The sequence below is a fragment of the Ips typographus genome, linkage group LG1 (assembly GCF_016097725.1).
Source record: "Ips typographus isolate SLU linkage group LG1, UJ_Ityp_2.0, whole genome shotgun sequence".
In the NCBI taxonomy this organism is placed as follows: Eukaryota; Metazoa; Arthropoda; class Insecta; order Coleoptera; family Curculionidae; genus Ips; species Ips typographus.
In genome coordinates, this window is record NC_138422.1 from 4044358 (window position 1) to 4064090 (window position 19733).

The 19733-nt window shown below is 34.9% G+C and overlaps 1 protein-coding gene across 1 annotated transcript in view; it reads left to right on the top strand.

Moving 5' to 3' along the window:
- LOC145740160 (transcription factor hamlet-like) overlaps positions 1 to 3137 on the top strand; it is an 82391-nt gene extending 79254 nt beyond the window's left edge. Inside the window, 2 exon segments of the mRNA XM_081995524.1 lie at positions 517 to 844; positions 901 to 3137. Of these exon segments, the coding sequence (XP_081851650.1) occupies positions 517 to 844; positions 901 to 2466 (1894 nt within the window). The 3' untranslated portion in view covers positions 2467 to 3137.
- The last annotated feature ends 16596 nt before the right edge of the window (positions 3138 to 19733 follow it).

A 19733-nucleotide genomic window follows, 5' to 3' on the forward strand; every position in this document is an offset into this window, starting at 1 on the left:
TAGTGAGTCAATTTCTGTATATTTGAGATTCCAAAACCACGTCTTCTGGAGTCGCCTATGACCTTCTGGCACTTTAAGAAATATAGATGATTTAGTAAGCAGTCAATGATCGGTTGTCTATCATTTGACACTTTGCGGGACTTCTTTCTATCCGTTATTGATTCAACTCACGCGGCTTCATATTAGTTTCCAACTGTCCTCTAGCTCGATCATAAAAAGAACAAAGCTCACACATCTAGTAATAACTAAAATTAAATCGTGGGAACATCATCAGGTGTCACTACGATTAATAAAAAGGACGAAGTGTTCTCGCGTGTGAATCACATAAATAATATATTAATTATGGTGGCTCCCAATGCATGATAATCCATCACCGGCATTAGAGCTTGTTTTTCGAAAACATTAAATCAACTATTGATGTGTTTTGAAATTACTGGTTAGGGCTAATTTCCACTTGACTGTTTCAGTCACGCTTATACCTAAAGCCGTATTACATCTTTGTAATTTCTATTCTAGGTTAGACGAACACTTGATTCAGAAACACAACCATCGAAGGAACGAGTATCGTTGTGATCTGTGTCCAAAAGCTTATTCGTATAAACCTTGTTTGATCCGGCATCGAGCTGTTGTGCATGGGGAAACAAAGAAGTACCATTGCGAGAATTGCCCTAAAGTCTTTACAGATCCCAGCAATTTACAAAGGCATATTAGAACCCATCACGCAGGAGCTAGGTCTCACGCCTGCGCAGAGTGTGGGAAAACATTTGCTACTTCTTCTGGTTTGAAGCAACACACTCACATTCACTCCTCTGTGAAGCCATTTCAGTGTGAAGTTTGCTTTAAGGTAAGCTATCCGAAACAAATTCTGAAATCATCAAGGTTAATTGTAATTAATTTCAGGCATATACGCAATTTTCCAATCTCTGCAGACATAAACGGATGCACTCAGACTGCCGTTTGCAAATCACTTGTCATAAGTGCGGACAACCTTTCTCTACCGCCACTTCTCTGACTAAACACAAAAGATTTTGCGATTCTACAGGACAATCGCCTATAAACACTACCCCACAACTCTCAATGGCCAGCAGCTACCCCTTCTACAGACCCCACCCACTACCATTTTCACTAGCATCCCAATTTCCTGGCTACCAAATGCAAAATATTTTTCCAACAACTCCAAGTCCAAACTTTATCTCACCGTTTTTCTTGAACCAACTACAACACTGCAACCGAACGGAAGCAGAACCTCCGTCTAAAAGAATAAAGATGGAGTCCCCTGTAAATGGATGCAATAAAGAGCGATTTACACCACCCAGACTGCCAAGTTTCACTTCAGAGAAAGTGAGTCCACCAACTGCTGAAGAAGCTGACTTAACACCGTCTCCAGCCAGGCCGAATGTATCATCAGTAGAAAAAAGTGCAACCAGGCCGACGGAAGAAGCTCCAGAGAATCTGACTTCTAGAACCGACTCTGGTAGCAGTGAAGAAGCTGAACCACAACCACTTGACTTATCTGGTTGGAACTCCACACCACGAGCATCACCAGACAAGAAAGTGAAAGTAGAGAAAATCAAAAGTAGGTCACCTACCCCACTCTCTCCCGTAAAAGAAGAAAAAATTGAGTTAGTAGAAATGGATACACACAAAGAAAGTTCCCCAGTTACCCCACCTATGGCATATCCTAGACCTATTCATCCAATGATGCTAGAAATGTACAGATCAAACTTTCCTTCATTTCATCGGCAAAACTCAGACAGTTTACTACCACCATTTGGACCGCCCAGATTCCCATTTTTAAGCCCGACCTTACATCAAAGATTGGACCTCCTAAGGCCTGGTTTGCAGGGTTTCAACCCTGTCAAACCCTACCACGAAGTCATCCACCATCAAAATCCGGGAAAAGTCAAAGACCGATATTCCTGCAAGTATTGCGGCAAAGTATTCCCTCGAAGCGCCAACTTAACTAGACATCTAAGAACTCATACTGGAGAACAACCCTACAAGTGCCGTTATTGTGAACGTAGCTTTAGTATATCAAGCAACTTGCAACGGCATGTTAGGAATATTCACAACAAGGAAAAACCTTTCAAGTGTCCGTTGTGCGAAAGATGTTTCGGACAACAAACCAATTTGGATAGGCACTTGAAGAAGCATGAAACTGATGATGGAAATGGTGTGGTGGCTGTGGCTGATTCTCCAGGTAGCAGCAACGAAAATGATCGAGAAGAAGCTTATATACGGATGGATGAAATACGAAATTTTGTAGGAAAAGTCACCACTAACGGACAAGATTATTACAGTCCTACCAGACTCTATACTCCTCCATTTCAGAGTGATATTGATGTAGTTGGTAAAGACGAAGATGATTCCGAAGTATACTCTACTGAATCAGCTGAGGATTTTAGCAAAAAGGAAGCTGTAGAAGAACTGCCCCTCAATAATAACGAGCAACCTGTTAGCAGATAATTTGTTTTGTTGAACCTATTGTAAATATGTAATTGTTCTTAGTTAGGTCAAGTATATCTGTGTTAATAAGTAATGGAGCGTATGTTGGTTATGTTGGACTAGGTCATACATTTACATATCTTCTTAAATATAAGGCTATAAATAGCATTAAACAATTATGATTGTAAAAAAAAAGTTCCTACACGTTAAAGAAAAATTTTGTCATATATCAGCACTTGTATTTATAATTATTATTATTATTGTAATCGTACAAGGACGTAGTCCACTATGCAGAGCAATGGTATAAAGTATTGTTTCTTTTTGTACATATAGTAGACTAAGCACGTATTGATATAACAGAGTATACATTTTTTGTTAAGATAATATTGTAATGTGTTTAAAATTGTTTTATTTAAATTATTCTCAACAAACGGTTATTTAGTAAAAATGTGAATTTAAGCCAAAGGTTTTTTTATTATTTTCTGTAGGTTGTAGAGTTTTTGTAAAGAGCAAATTGTACTTAGAACTCATTTTGTGTAGGGATACAATTACGAGCTCATATTCATGTAAAAGTACTTTTAAAAGAACTAAAAACCACATATTAAACCACTGCAACACTCTTGTAATATTAGAAATTTCACTGATTGTAAAACTATCCCAAAAAAATAAATTTATTACCAGATTAAATCAAACACTCTTTTATTGCAATACCTGAGTATTCTTAAGTGATGCTAAACGGCTCGGCTAACAGGAAAAAAAAAGAATCAATCGAGTAAACGTAGCTCGTGCACATCGCGTGCCTAACTAAGTCATTTGACCTACATTTTGACCTTTCACCGTGTGGATACCAAAACCACTCCTCCATTGGCTCATTGTGAGGTCCGGGGCCGAGGCACCGAGAAAACATTAACCAAAAGATTAATGTCCCGCATAGATTTATGTTGAAAGGATTAAGACAAAGGCATCCTTTTTGTTTTCCTTGTAACTTCTGAATGCCATGATGTTATTAGATTGAGCTGAAGTCTTGAAATGCATGCGTTACCAAGGTTTGAACAGTTTTGCTACCCAGGGGGTGTTATTAATGAGATGAATGATATTATCGAGTCGCTAAATTGTCTGATCTACTACTAATTTATTGGCCTTATTAAAAATGTTACTATTATGGTTGTTGTTTTTTAAAGTACTGCATACAACCTACTTATCAAGTTCTCTAAACTGTTAAGGAATTAACCAATATCCCCGTAGGAGCAGAAAATAATTGTTTTTTATTGCCTTATCTGGTTGGATATGGTAAAAGAAAAGGGTCTCAAGTACAAAATTATTATTTAATCAAATTCGTTTACTAATATGACAGATTGTGGTGGGCAGAATATAGGTTAAATTTAGACTCTGGTCACATTAGGGATATGCCTAAATATAGTCGTCTGCTAGAAATGTAAACTTAAAACTGTTCTTTCGTTAGACCAAAATCCATGTACTTTTTCTTGAAATTCCGCACCTATCGGAGATTGGAAATCATCACCACTACTCGCACCTTGTCAATCGCCCGTCTGAAGAGTTCTGCGGACGTGCAACAAATTCACTCCCTCAAGTTGCGCAGCCAAGAAATTCTTCTCCTACCCTATATTGTAGGGAATTTAATTATGCCGAAACCCGTTAGTTACCAAATGGTTCGAAAAGTAATTCCAGGAGTAGATTCCAAGAAGATGTCGATAGGCTAAATGAAAATATGCTGCAACCTGCAACGGCCGTACTAGGCCTCCAGTGCTCGTACATTTTGGAACTGAACTTTCCACAACTAGTAGATCACATAACGAGGGCGTATGGAGTCAGACTTAACCTTTGAATTTTACCCCATCCAATCCAAAAAGTATTTGTTGATGCCAAACAATGTACATGATTTAAAAAAGAGAGCGAAAGATAATTCGAAGCGAAGTAAGTGGTCAATTCCAAAAATGGTTGAAAATTTACAAAAACAGTTTAATAATCGTCTTGGACATTATCTAGCAGCAAATAACTCACATTTAATTTGATTTCTTATTATATTGTTTGTCTCTTTTAATTGGAAGTTTGGTTATTGTAGGGACTCATGAAAACGCTTAAAGGGGTTGTTTTTTTAATAATAACCTGAGTTTATACAAATTTGCAGAAAATTACAAATTTTGGTAGGTAGGAATCTGAATTGTAGATTCTGGACTATTTAATTCACTTTTCTGACTGAACGGTTACCTTTTAACACATAAATATGGTCTAAGTCCTAGGTTATTTATTTACAAATTAGATAAAGAAGTTTAGAATAGTATGAAACGTGACGGTACTGTAATTGAGAAAATAAACCTAATAACCTATTTTTGAATTCGATTACTTTACTGTGTTGAAAAGATTATGTAGTTGATGCTCACTATAACTGTGAAGGACTATTAAAAAAAAATTATGGAAAAAATCGTTTTGCTTCATTTATTCGGATATTCAGTATCTAAGTATCTAAGATGCATCAAGTATAAAAAAATGTAACAATTTTAAGGAGTTTTTAAAGAGAATCTTGATACTCTGGCGAAGCGAACTTATTTAAGTCAAATACTCTCTTAAGCTGATACAAGCGGGTGATTATAAAATGATGAGATTTATAACATTAATTATTATTATTGTGTTTTTATTAAATTATATATTAATATTTATTTTTTATTAGCCTTACAATCCGATATTTTATTAAATTAGCGCAGTAATTATTCAAAATTTAAAATATTGCTTTTGAAAAATAAACTTAAACTTAAGTATATATAACTTAAACTTAGTATATTTCAGCAAATGAATCACAGACAAAAAAGTTTTGAAAGATGGTTTCTTATAGAATGAGCTTCGTAGATTAGTTTTTATTTTAAAAATGTTTCCATCTATATAAATATATCGATTTTGATCATCTTTTTTATGAATTGTAGCTTGATTCTTCATGAATACATCTGTCTTAATACGATTTTTAAATGGTTTATCTTTATGTCATATACAGGGACGAAAAGGAAGTAAGGCATTTTCTGTGCTCTTTGAGACACCCTGTGGGGAGAACAACTGAGAATTGAAAACAGTTGGTAACATCAAATTGTAGCCCGTTATTTTTTGAACATTTCGCTTTTCTATTCCCTCTGATATCTCATTTATTAAAGAAAATACAGGGTTTCGAAGAAAATGTGGATATTGATCTTATTTTTCCACACCTGTTTTAGAGGTAATCTATTGCCATGGTTTCCTAATCAAATTTGCTATACGTCATTGGTTCTTGTCAAGTGAAAGTCAAGAACATTCATCATTTTGATTTAAAAAAATCCAACATGGGTGATATGGCTTCTACTGATATGGCGAAGGCTGTAGCGTTGATTGAAATTGGTACAAGTTACAGCGATGTTGATGACATGTTAGGAAAATCAAAATCTACGATATATCGTAATGTAAGACGTTGGAGACAAACGGAAGAGTATGTGAGGAGACGAGGTCAAGGAAGAAAACGGTCAACCACGGCTAGAGATGTAAGATTCATAGTCTTGCAAACATTATTGAATAAGCGTAAAACAGTACCGCAACTAAGAAGCGAACTGGAAGAAGTACGTGGAAGAAGAGTGATCGGACCATTAGCAGAAGGCTTAAGGAAGTTGGTTTGAAGGCCTATAGAACCAAGAAAGCTCCATTACTCCAGCAACGTCTTCATGTGGCCAGACTAGGCTTTGCTAGGGAGCACGAAAATTGTGAAAATGATCAGTGGGCCAATGTTTTGTACACAGAAGAGAGTCAAAGGTTATATCGCAACCGAGAAGAACAAGATGAACAATTTAATTTTACTCCCACTGTCTCCTATGGTGGAGGCTCAGTGATGGTCTGGGGTGGAATATGCTTAGGGGCACGAACAGAGTTGGTGGTTGTTAATAGAGCTTTAAATGCAGATGGATACATTCGCGATGTTCTGCAAGAGCATGTCGTACCATTCGCCGTCCATATCGGAGAAAACTTTTTGCTAATGCACGGCAATGCCCGCCCTCACAAGACTCGTTCTGTCTCCGACTTTTTGAATGTCGTCGGAATAAGAACATTTCATAAGAACAAGTTCTGTCCTTTAGCCCATACATGTGGTCTGTGGCTGATTGCGTGGTGGTCTCCGGTGGATCGGCCTTAAGGGCCAAAACCGGTTCACAAAGGATCTAATAAACAATTGCACGTAGTATACGCTTTTCACTGAACTACCTTGTTTTACATTAGTAACGTTTTATAGTTCTGTTATCAAAAATGTCGTAAAAGCGGCTGATATTTTGAAACGGGAGCAAATCAGTACAGTAGAATAGCTGATGAATATAATATTATAACCCACGTCCCATATAAAAAATCTTAATCTATCGTTAAAGATCCAGCAGTATAAACATTGGGTAGTACCTTCACCACAATAGCGCGGCCTTGGTGACGCACAGGCGGACGGGCTGCCGCAGTACGACTTGGTGAAAGTACTCCACCCACAGAGCGTGCCGGCTACTGGATACTCAGACTTCAAGGAAAACGTCCCCGTCTATCGAAGTACCGGAGTACTATGCTGTGTACACTACGATCGGCCGACTGCCTGCCATTTATTTCATCATGCTAGTTTTGTATTACATGAATTACAAATTCGCTTTATTGTATTTATATCGTGTCAGTCTGGGAAATTAGATCGCGGCGAAACCAGTTCACCTATCTTAACATGTTTATCGCTCGATTTTCTTTGACACTCTCCTCAGGAAATGAGATCTTCGAGCTGATTAGATCTAACGGAGAACCAATCACCTACTTTCAAAAAATTTTTTTACGTCCAAGGTTCTTGCAAATTGTTTCATAAGGAGTCAATTCAATTTAGTAACAAATTTGATCAGCAAATGACGTGCATCGCCTCTCCATATCTAATCTTATAATTAAAATAATCTTAAAATTAAAAAATTAAAATAGGGCAGTTGAAGCAATTTAAATACGGTATGCTGCATTACCAACTTGAGTTTCTTGCGTATGTTTATTATCCCCATACTTGCTGTATGATTGTGAATTATTTTACGCATTTCTTATTTATATATGTCAAAAACGAAAGAAGATACTAATAAGAAAGAGCACGCATGAATCTTCAAATCACACTGAAATATTATATTATATTGCTACAGTCAATTGCTTTGGAAGTTTAGAATTCACTGTCAATCTGTTTCTTTAGCATACTAAAGTTTCTTGTTGCATCAGAATCGATTAGAGTTGTGTTTGAGTCTGTATAAACTCGTTTGGCAGTGTATTGATATCATAAAAAAGTTATTTTCGATACTACACCACTTGAATATCCATTCTGCGTAATGTATTCAACTACGCCAAGAACCAGTGCGCCGATGTGGATAATTCTTCACTAAAATGCGAAGGCAATTTGAATTAGACCATTTGTATCCTGAAGAAAAGCAATTTATAGTGAATAGATATGTACAAACAAATATTAAATTAAGACCCGGATGTAAAAAGATGGGAAATTCAAGCTTAGCATTTAATTTTTAGGTTTATGTTAGTTAAACTTTCAATAAAACTCTAAATTAGTGTGTTCCTATTTATACACTGGCACTATAACTTTATTTATCTAACCTAAACATCAACAAACTGCCAATGTCACCCAAATCCTTAAATACAATCTGGGATTTTTTTTTTTACCTTTGCTTGTGTATATCATGCTTCTTCATTCGCTCTTAGTTTTTGAATCTAGTATAGATGATATTATAATGACAAATTACAAACTTACAATTTTCAAAAACTTTTTCTAATTTGTCCTATTGTTTCGCTATGAATACTTTGAACTTTCATGATGTCAATCAATTTTTAGAGGCTTCGGACATTTCAAAGAATTTTTCTCTTGAATTGGTGATAATGCATATAATATTATTACTCACATCGTTTTCCATATGTTTTACTATTTAGGGCTAGGAATGGTACTAATATACTCAATTGATTTTTTTATTATGTTATCAAGCCCTATAAGCTCTCTGATGAGTCGTAATACGGCGAAACTGGTCAGAGGATTGGAATTGATCAACAAAAAACAAAACCTCACCATTTTTAACCAATCAGATCGGTGTTTACCGAATGATGCAGCATTAATGGGGCTGTTCCTAGATTTGGAAACACCATTTGTACTTTCTAACTCATAGAGTTGAGTACAGATATCACCAGATGTTGCACAACAACTAACGTTACTGAAGTATTGAGTCTTTTGAAAACCTGAGTTTATAGAATTAATAAGAACGAATTATGACTTAAGGAAATTAATGAGCGCATATTCTTCCTCACATATCGAAAAGGTTGAAAATGGCCTGAAAAGATCGAAAACAGCACAGAAAATTGATATGAATTGAAGAATATAATATTAATATTGCTTCAAAAAACATTGGCTCAAATGATAGTTCGATTGATGGTAGTTCTTTGCGCGTAAAAGCAGAAAGAAATTTTTCTATAGAATCATATGAAGCACCATCAACCTTTCTATCGTTAGTTTCGCATAATTTTTAAAAATTGTAATTTTTGTTTTTGAAACTACATTTAATTAGTAGATGTTATTTTAATTTAGTTGTTTGTGGTGTATTCTTGAACGTGAGAGGATGAAAAGTAAATAAGCAGCAACATAATAATAATTAAACAAACAATATAATAATAAAACGCGCAAAGCATTAACCTGCTTATAACTATTATGAATTAATAATGTATAGATGAAACATGAACACCATGACTATTTCGCACATTATATGTAGGTATTGTAGCTTAATTTATTGTCAAGTTATTCCGTTTTATCGCTATGCATCAGATTACATTATATCTAAACTAATTTCTCATTTTCGTTCACACTTTTGTAATCATGTATATCTGTGTAGTACCTAGTGGTTAAATGCTATAACTCATTTTGTCTAAATAAACCAAAGTCGGACATGTGTAATATAACCACCACTCGGATAAAGACAACCACAAAAGCTCGCTTTTAAGGTTATTGTTTCTCCGTGTGATATAAATCACTTAAGGAGACCATAGCAATCTTTCGATTCACCTTGCATTTATTCATAATTTAACCGCTCTATTTGCCAATGAAACGACAAATTATTCTCACATATGCAAAACCCCAACCGCTATTTTCTGTCTCCGCAAATTGCAGCCACCTTTACATAACTTGATAATTATAGTGCAAGAACTAGCTTTTCGCCTCTGAACTATTTTTACAGCGCCGCCGTTATGAATATACATATCAGTTGCGTTGCATATGCCACGTTGCTTTTACTTTTCAAAAAAATGACAACTACATAATTGATACGTTATAAGTAACACCTTGAGGACATGCTAATTCACCGATTATGACTTATTTATAGATAACTATATCTTCAACTTGGCCTTTAAAATATAGTAAAAAAGGTGAAACTAACCGGGTTTGGTCGCAATTATTACGTCTTGATCCAGCAAGAAGTTCAAACAAAGCTTCCGGGTAAGAAGATGACTTGCTTTCTGGTAATTAATAATCTTCAAGCGATTTGCTTTTTGCGTTCGATTGCAAAAGACGGTTGCTGTTTTTAGAAAAATGCCCACAATTCAAGGTTTGTTTGCGTTGTCAAGGAAGTCTTCGAGAGTTACAGAAGGTTAAGGTGAAATTAGTCAAAGTGGTTAGGTGGAGAAAGCATTGCGAGATTCTTGAAATATTTCAGTAGTAATCGGTAAAAACCTATCGGTGTCTTATGATTGTCTAACAAATTACGTCAGATCATAAATCTTTAAATAGCAACTTTAAATTAAGTTTTGATTCAATAAATTATACTATCAATTTGTACAATAACTGAAAGATAGCATTTTAAATTAGGTTTAGTCAGTAATTGCAGAGGATCGGAAAAAAATGATTGTATTACATATACTACGAGTACCCCATCACCAGCGTTGTATGATGTATCTTTAAAAAGTCTGTTCCCCATCTTTTTGAATCTATACCCTGTACATATAGAATTTTGACCTTTTCTCCCTTGTATACTTTCGACAATGATTTTTCTTATAGGTTTTGTGACATTTTTTGTTTCAATTTTTTAAACGCGTTATCTACTAGAAATCAAAAAGTAAGGTTCTAAGGATGAATAAATATGATGAGCTTTACTTCGTTTTTGCACTAGTGTACAATTAAGTCTGTAGGAGTGTTTGTTTAATAATTAACTCAAGTGCATAAACAAATTATGTATTTAAATAAATATAATGTCCTTTTGTGTAAAATATAGTTCTACAGCATAATGTGCTTAACACAAATGAATGTATCTAATGCGTTTTAATTAGCTTTTACTGGTAATAGTTCTTTCAAAGGCTGTTCACATTACATTTACTATTTGTTAAGCCAGTCTTACTTCTGACAATGTTCAGGGTGACTTTTAAAAATTAGCCAAAAAAATTTTGAAAAAATTTCTTGGTTTGTTATAATACATAAAAAATTGCATGGATAAATGAAACTGCAAACAGATTGAAAAAGATGACAGTAAACAGAGAGAATAAGTGAACCGACTTGTTTAGACGAACTCAGACAAATAACAAATCTAATTAACAAAAACGGAAAAGTCTTAAACTCTACTCACAAATTATGAGTAGGTATCTATGTTTTCAGTTGTGTCGCAATTTGACAGTTGTGGGAATAAAACGGTCCTGTCACCACTGATGTTAGGTGCATTGCTTTTTAGATTTTTACTTTTAACAAGCAAACACACATTTTTTGTTTTCTTGGTTTACTATAAAGGCAAACAACAGTTGTCGTTGAAAAATGTTTCTGCCAGAGTTAAATAAAATTAAGAAAAGACTTATTCACTTTTAGAACGTTCTAATAAAGTTTTATTTTTAAAAATGTCTTTGGTCTGAGAAGAAGATGAAATCATGTTGTAAATACAGTTCAGCAGCCAAATATGTCTCAATGTAATCGACTATGTAGCATTTATGGTTAACCAATTTAGGAGTTATTAGGACACACTTTAAGCTACAAAAGTTTTGATTCTTTTTGAATTACTTCGTCCATTTCTGATATCATCTGTTTTTAATAGCAAACTTCACAAAAAATGTTTTTTTTTTTAAATCACTCTTAATAATCTTCAGTACATACTCTATTAAAACAATATTACAGGGCATAAGCTCTGCCTTATGTGGTACTAACCACTTCACAAAGTCACATTTCTTGTTACCTCCTTGTGGGAAAAATTGGATTAAACTTAATTTTGCTTGTGTGCTTTCCAGTACTGTAAATTTCTGATTTGAAGAAACTCAGCATACATTTGGATCCCACATTACCTATTCAAGTAATTCATTAAATTCATTAAATTCATTCAATTAAAGCTCTGAGAGTTTCTTGCTTCCATAGCTTAGCGGTTTTGAAGGCTGTGTCCTCAAATGGGTTGATGGTTAGTAAGTACTTCTCTATTAGCATTTTTGGACCTAATCCTCTTAACACTAGCCTCTTTATAGTTTTACCATACATTTTCTGCATATTGTACGCCCAATCCTTGAGAATATTGGCTAAATATTCTTCTGTAGTTTCTCCATCATAGTTATAATTTCGTTCCTTGCAAAAACTGCTAAACTGATCCTAAATATACGACTGCAATCTTATTGTGTTTCTGAAGAAAATAACCCAAAACGTGCCATTGTTAATTCTATAATATAAACTTTTTTGGTTTTAATTATCAGATTTGATTAGATGTGCCGCCAATTTATTACGCAATAACTATAACATTAACAGTATGTTCACCAGAATGATGCAATTTTTGCTTAGGAGCGCAATTTTCGGTCTAATCTAATGTAATGTAAACGAGAGTTTACACATGCATAGATTTACTTGCGCCAATAGTAACAGGTGTGCCAGTAAATTTAATTTTGCACATGTAAACATCAACTTGCATGCAAGTTGAATCTTTGCGTGCATGCAAGTCGATGTTTACACGTGCAACAGTGAATTTACTTGCACACCAGTTTTCCACCAACTCTCCTTAAGTGAAAATTGCTCTGTAGTCTCAACGGATGAGAGATACAGTCTCTAAAATACTCTAGATAATCCTAATTTACCAGCACTGTGAGCCATTCTGGGTAAATTTAGGTTATTTTGCTTGAACAGAAAATATTTCAAGGCGTATATTAGAAGGAATTGTGGAATAAACGTAAACTAGGCCTTTTGCACTACTAATATTAAAAAGCTATGATCTACAGATATCCTCAAAACCAAACCATATTTATATTTACGACAACCAGATTAATCAAATTGTAACAAGTGAATTTGTGGTTAGTGGACTTAATATTGTCAGAATTAATGAATTGCAACAACAAAACCGATTAATAATTATTGGCCAATTGCTAATTAGTACCACAGAACAACCCGAGTGGTGTCCAATACTGTCACTATCTTGCCACAACTTTAATCAAAGTACCTACTTTCAGGTAATTTTCTGTCACCGCCTTAATGACCTAATTCGTAAAAGTGACTTGATTTAATTTATCTGTGCACTGGAGATCTCATTAAATCGAGCGGTGCTGCTCCTTGTAATACAGGATGTATTACACGCTTGACCCAAATTAGCATAAATAATACGAAAACTCCCGTCTAAATAGTGTGAAGGTCTCAATCATGGATTCTAATTGGTCGGACCACGCCCGAATTGCTTACAATACCTCGATAGCCACTCGGTTTAAAAGATGATTTATTTAAAATAAGTTTATCTACATTGAGATCCAAGGTTTAGTTTTTCTTTAATTTCCGAAGGTTTATGACCATGTAGATGGATGGATGGATTTATCTAAAAATTTGCGGTGTATTTATTATTATTCTTGTGTCACGTTTTTCTTTGCTTTATATTATGTTTTGCGTAGGAATTTTCGGACGGAAACACACTGCAACTTATGCAAAGGGAAAGAGAAAATAACCTTGGCAAAAATTTCACAACTTAACAGGCAAATTTCCCAAATCAGACTGATTGATTGATGAAATGCATGGGTCAGACGAGACTGTCAATCAGGTGACTTCAATTATGTCTGAAATATCGTCTCGTTCTTACAATTGAATGGGAAATTGACGAGACGGAGTTGAAATACGCATCTCTTTACTGAACTGGGACGCGTCATTCAGCGTAGAAATTAGGTGATTTGCTACTTTGTCCAATCCTTGAGGCTTTCTACTTTAAGCTCGTTAGCTGGGCATAAACTTAACTCGACTTAAAAAGCTTTACCGCCTTGATCACCAATATTTTCTTCAACGTGGAAAAAAAATTGAACGAGCCTTTTCTTTGTGAGGCAGGAGCAGACTCAAGAGCAAAATAATTGGTGATTGCCACAAAGATGCCGCTCTGATAGCGCATGACGCTAACGGGGGCTATTTTGTGCTAAATAAGACGTTTATACGAATGTAAAAAGCGCTTTTCTATGGTGCATAGTAATTCTTCAGCGACTTGCGGACGGCTTTAAGCATCCCGCTAGGAATATACGTCTGTGGTGTTGTTTAGACTTACAATTGTGCTGTAACTTGGTTTGTAGCGTTTTTTTCACTTCTTATGCAAGTGTAAATGATGGCTTTAGTTTTTTCTTTTCTTTTCAATTAAGAAAATTGTTGGAATTATCGCAAATCATTGAATGGAACGTAAAGTCATGTAATGTGGAATTTGCTCAAACAAGTATCGTAGAAAAGGGTGCGTCAGTTAATAATTTTATTATGCAGGATCCCAATTGACGCCCATACTATTGTGATTTAGTCATCTCTAAGAACCAGTGAACATATAGTGTCAAAAAGTGTCGCTAGTTATTGATTTATTAATTAAAAAATGCGCTTAATACGACTTTTTAATAATATCCTTATAATTCACTAGTTTGGAATAGTGGAATATAACCCATGAGTAAGCTGATTGGTAGTACAGAGATCTTTCCTAAATTATACCCATTTCAAGATGGCTACGATTACGTCAAAAATAATAGAAAAAAACTGTCATTTTTTCTGACAGTATCTTATCGTTAAAATCGAGGGGTAAACCGCTGAATAAAATGTTGTACACTAATTCCTAATATGCTAGTAATGCCCACTAATTTCTTGTAATGCCCAGTAATTCGTAATAATTTCCAATTACTAACTTAACCTAGCCTAACAATACCCACTAACTTCCTGAGTTACCACAACTGGAGAGCCTAACAAACCTTCTTTAATTAAAAAATAAGAAATATGCGTGCAACGATTTAACCGGGAGTAGATATCAACTGTTGCTTATTTTAAATGGGACACCCCGTATAATTTTTCATTTTTGTATTTTTCGTCAAATTCTAGACATATTTCGTGTGTCGGGAAATTTGATATTTTTGGTCTCCAAAACATTTTTATTGTATACATATCAGTAAAAGTTTTGTAATACTGTGAGATAAAAATAAAAATACATAATACTGTGTGGTCAAAAAATCAGTTCTAAAAAAGAACAGAAACTCTAATTTTTCAAACGGAACTCTTCTTATTCTTATAATTCTTTCTGTCTGCAAAAATTAAAGGATGCTTGTATTATGCCACTTATTTAAAAAATTCATTTTTCATATTGATACATTGAACCACCGTGTAAACTGTCAAAATAACCGAGTTAATGAAGGTTAAAGTAGCAGTTGTCAAATTCAGTCAAAACTGTCTTTATTGTCACACACAACGCTTTGTATAGACTTTTATAAGTCAATGGATAGAAAATGGGCTTTCAAAAAATATGGCCGCCTGTGTTGATAGGTTGGTTTGTTTGGCCGCCAGAGGGCTCCAAAGCTAACTAAATGTTTTCCTTTTACCGACTGTTACCGCTCTAATTTCTTTAAAATATTTTTTTAAATCGGGCACGTACGGCCCTGGTATTTAGCACAAACCTAGCACAATGATTGTCAAATCTGGGGTAGTAGCAAAACTGTAGAAATACATTCATTAAGGTCGAGTTTCGCTTGCACTAACTGACCAACATAACGCAAAACATTAGCACGATTACCCGAAGTTATACAAAATAATCATGCTTCTGTCTAATTTCTTAATTAAGTAATTTCTTCAGCATATCAATGTTGAGATATTTAACTGTACATTTTAAAATATAAGTTTAAAATTAGAAATTATATTTCCTATTAGTAGCAATGCGGAAAAGTATACTTTCAGACGCAGTTATTAAAATCAGTCTTCTGAATCACAAATCAAAAGCAATTACTAGCGCTGCAGTCCGATTACTAAGCTACTTACGGATACGTTAGCAATCGGCTGAAACGGTCTTTAACTGAAGATGATTTTCATCATTCATATGCGGGACGCAACGTTGCCAGATCCAGAATACTACATTTAAATTTCTTGTCGTTACTTGGATAGTCGCAAGACTAAAAATGATACAGATCAGATAACCAAATAGATTACAAAATGGTTTCTTCAACCTGACAAAGCGTGGGTTCTGTTTGACAGAAAAAAAACCTCGGCAACGCAGTGACAAAATACAATCTCACTGACCAATAGGCACGGACATTTAATAATCCAGCAGTCTTCCGACTTAACGTTCTTCTTTTTGTTCTTCGGTCGTCCGCGATTAATAGAAGAACGCCGCGAAATCAATCGTGCATCGCGAGACTTGTTAGGTCGATGTTCATATGTCGTTAAAACTCGTCATGTCGACCAGGGTGATGAGCTGAAATCGTTCGACCACCCACCGTTTGCACTTTGATATGGTGTTCCTTTATAGCGCCATCTAACGGTGGTGCCTGTTTTTTTTTTTTGTTGCAGACGATTAGTCGTTTCAATGTAGTGTGACCCTTTCATTGGAATGACTCTGCATAATGGTGTAATGCATTAAGTAGATGTGAGAAGATAACCATTGAAAATCAGGAAATATATAAGTTATAATTATTATTAACGTAAAGTGATAAGTTTAAAGTACATTAAGTTTTTTTCTTCAATCGGTACAAAATAAGCTTACTTTAGACCTGTACTCCCGCGGCAGAAAGACTATATGTATTTTATTGCCAGTACAAAAATGAATTTCATTATTGTACTAGTAAAAAATAATGTCATAAATGTAATTCTTGACAAACGATGTATGAGTTTGCGTGAAATTGACATGATGTCTGCTACACGTAAGTGGATATTAATTTACAAATCTGGCTTGATCGGCCACCAAAATCAGTTATTCATTAATCAATAACTCAACACCAACACAACAACTATAAAGTCAACAACAACTCTTAACGTAAAACATCCAACTTTTTAATGTACGTTTATTGTTAAAGCACCGACAGTACTGCCAAGAGTACAACTCGCGCTTAAGAGGGAAGAAATTAAATCCAACAACAAAGACATAATAATCACGCAAGAAGCCAACTTTCTACTTAAAACTAACGAAGAAGACAACTCCAGAAAAGCACTCAACACTCTACAAGAACAAAAAATTATAACTACCTTCAAACTGCACACACCTAAAGCAACTCAAACAAACACCAATCGGCAATTCACTCCATCCTACTTAGGGGTCGCTACGGGTTGAACTGGACATTACTGACGAAATGTTTCTCCATTATCTGCAAAAACTGCAACTAAAAATCCGCTTTTGCAAAAGGATTATATCGCGACAAAGAGGCCAACCTACACTCAGGATGCGACTAATTACCGGAGAATTGACAACATATGAACGATTGCACCGTAGCAAATGTAATTCATTTGGACATCGCACTGAAGACTGCAAAAAAAAAACAAATGTCAGGGAAGCCACCAAACAACTACAGTGAGAGTGAGTTTTCTTGCCTCTGAGCTACCCTTAACGTGACAATATCATCACAAAGAAAGGATTGTCAGTTAAAACGCAATAAAACACAATTTTAGTCAGTATTTTTGAAATTTGATGTGTAGACAGTAAATTGACCATAAAATCTAGGGACGTATAGCATTTTGTTCATAAACAACTCTAACTAAAGTCAAACTGTAATAAAATCTTTTGAAAATGAAGGAAAGTCAGAAATGCAATGAAAGATCACTTCACACAGTATTTTCGAAACCTGGGGGTTCTTGCCGACATGGTCAGTCTATACAAAATGAAAGCTAAATAAGTGTGGTTGTAATCTTGTATAGTTTTCAAAATATTCTCTATAGAAAATCGCGATCAGTCGCGTGGCGTCTGTCAGGCTTACAGGTATGCAATAGAGAATATCTCGAAAACTATAAAAGATATCGAAAAAGTTGACTGAGTGAAGCTTGTAGCAATTAATCAGCTTTTATTTTGTACAGAAAAGTGGATAAACAGATAACCGGAAAGTGAAACTTTCAAAATCCCCCCACCGTCCTGACCTAAGGGCTTCGGGTGGGGACTTTGATATGTTTACTTTCTAACTTAAGTTTCAAAATCAAAAATGGTGTTTTAAGTATTTCTCTATATACCTTTTTGTTGACTGTGCTATAAGATGTAACGCAGTTTTGGTACTCTGTGTTTAAAAAAAAATGGGTGATGGATATTGACCTTACCGCGGAGTCATGATATAATGTTTACTACAATTATGATCCTAGATCGCTTTGGTTGATTTAATTGAAACGGAATCGATATTAGATGACGTTTGTAGTTATTTTGGTTACGTTCTCGTTTAAAGTAAATTGCAACACTTGTTATTTTCGGTGCTAACGCCAAGGTGGCAATCAACATACTCTGTTAAACTAGATAGTTGAAAGTAAATCCATTGTCTACCACCTTCGAACAAGAATCTATCTAGATTCGGTTTTCATTAAAGAATTTATTGTACCGCCTTTACGGTAGATACCAAATTTGGTCGCAAATAAACATTAAGCTGGTCAGTTACATGCACGTACAGTTATACGTTATAATGCAATCCCGAGGCGTAGGTGGTACTTCTCGATACGGTTATTGCCCTGCAGTACTGGAGACTTCAAAGTTTCAAGTGGGCATTTACATTAATAGTATGACTTTTTGCTAGCGTTCTAAAGATTTACAGCCATTTAAGATCAAAACGCTGTGAGGCGCTTGATTTTTTTGAGCGGCAAATCTGGTGGCTATACTTGGAAGATATATTCAACCGGATATTTACTTAATTTGTGGGCGGTTTCTTGAAGACCGAAACCTTCAGGTCTTACCATATGGGCCAGTTCAATCTGCTTAATGTATCCATTAATTCCACGTGGTTAACAAAAAAGACAATGTCGTTTTAGAAGATTTTTATCGCTACGCATTAATTTGTAAATCAACCCAGTGGGACCTACCTGCCTGTGCGATTGTTATTAATGAATACCTTGAGTAATTATGTTTTATCATTATTATTTTTGTGTGACAGAATTGTGATAAAAAAGTAGTATCTACAGTGGCGTAAACAGAGATTTGATCTAAATGTGGGCCAACGTCAGTATAATCTCTTTGGTGTGGAAGAAGTTGCGCAAAATAGCTTTAATTAAATGACAGCCCACATTTAATAAATCTCTAATAACAAAATAAAGACAAAAACGGATGTAGATTATCTCGTTGATATTGCAACGAGGTAATTATTTTAAAGTTGCGATCAAAGAATCTTACGCAAGGAGCTTTTGAATATTGATACATGATTAAAATAGAAAAATCAATGGCAGCGTTTTTATGCAATAAGTTTGAAGAATTTAATAAGTTTTTGCTTAATTGCCTTTAAAGGTTGGAGCGGAATAATAAAGAAAATGATTGGACTTATTTTTTTTGCTAATTTTAATTGCCACTGGTCACCGTCTAATCTAGGAAGTCGCAGTTTCGGAGCTTTTAGACAACTTAAACGGTGTGGTTTGACGCGTCATGCTTGAATGAAATATTGAATTGTATTATGCAAAGCTGATGTTCCAGTAGACTACATAGCAAGTATTGTAGAGATGAGTGTAGTAATTCCACTAGAGCGTAATGGCTTTACATCGCAAAAGTGTGTTTTTTTTTGACATTACCTTCCTACACTTCCCCCAAATATGTGTGTACACACATCATCAAAATTAAATGACAGTGCGAATGAGCGTAGAATATTTACTAGAACTATAAAAGAGCACTCTAGTTGTCACAGTTCCCTTTATAGACTTATAGTATGTGTTTTATACAGAATGCCGCAAATTCGTGTGTAAATATGAAGAATTCGAAAACCGTAAGAGAGAGAGAGTTGGTAAAATTATTTTTGGGTTTTGGTTTTTATTGTCAACTCACGTTCATATTTAAAGTAGTATTCTATTTATTTATTACTATTAGAAGCAGAATTCATCAAGCCAGTTTTATCAACAGGTACTCGTCCTC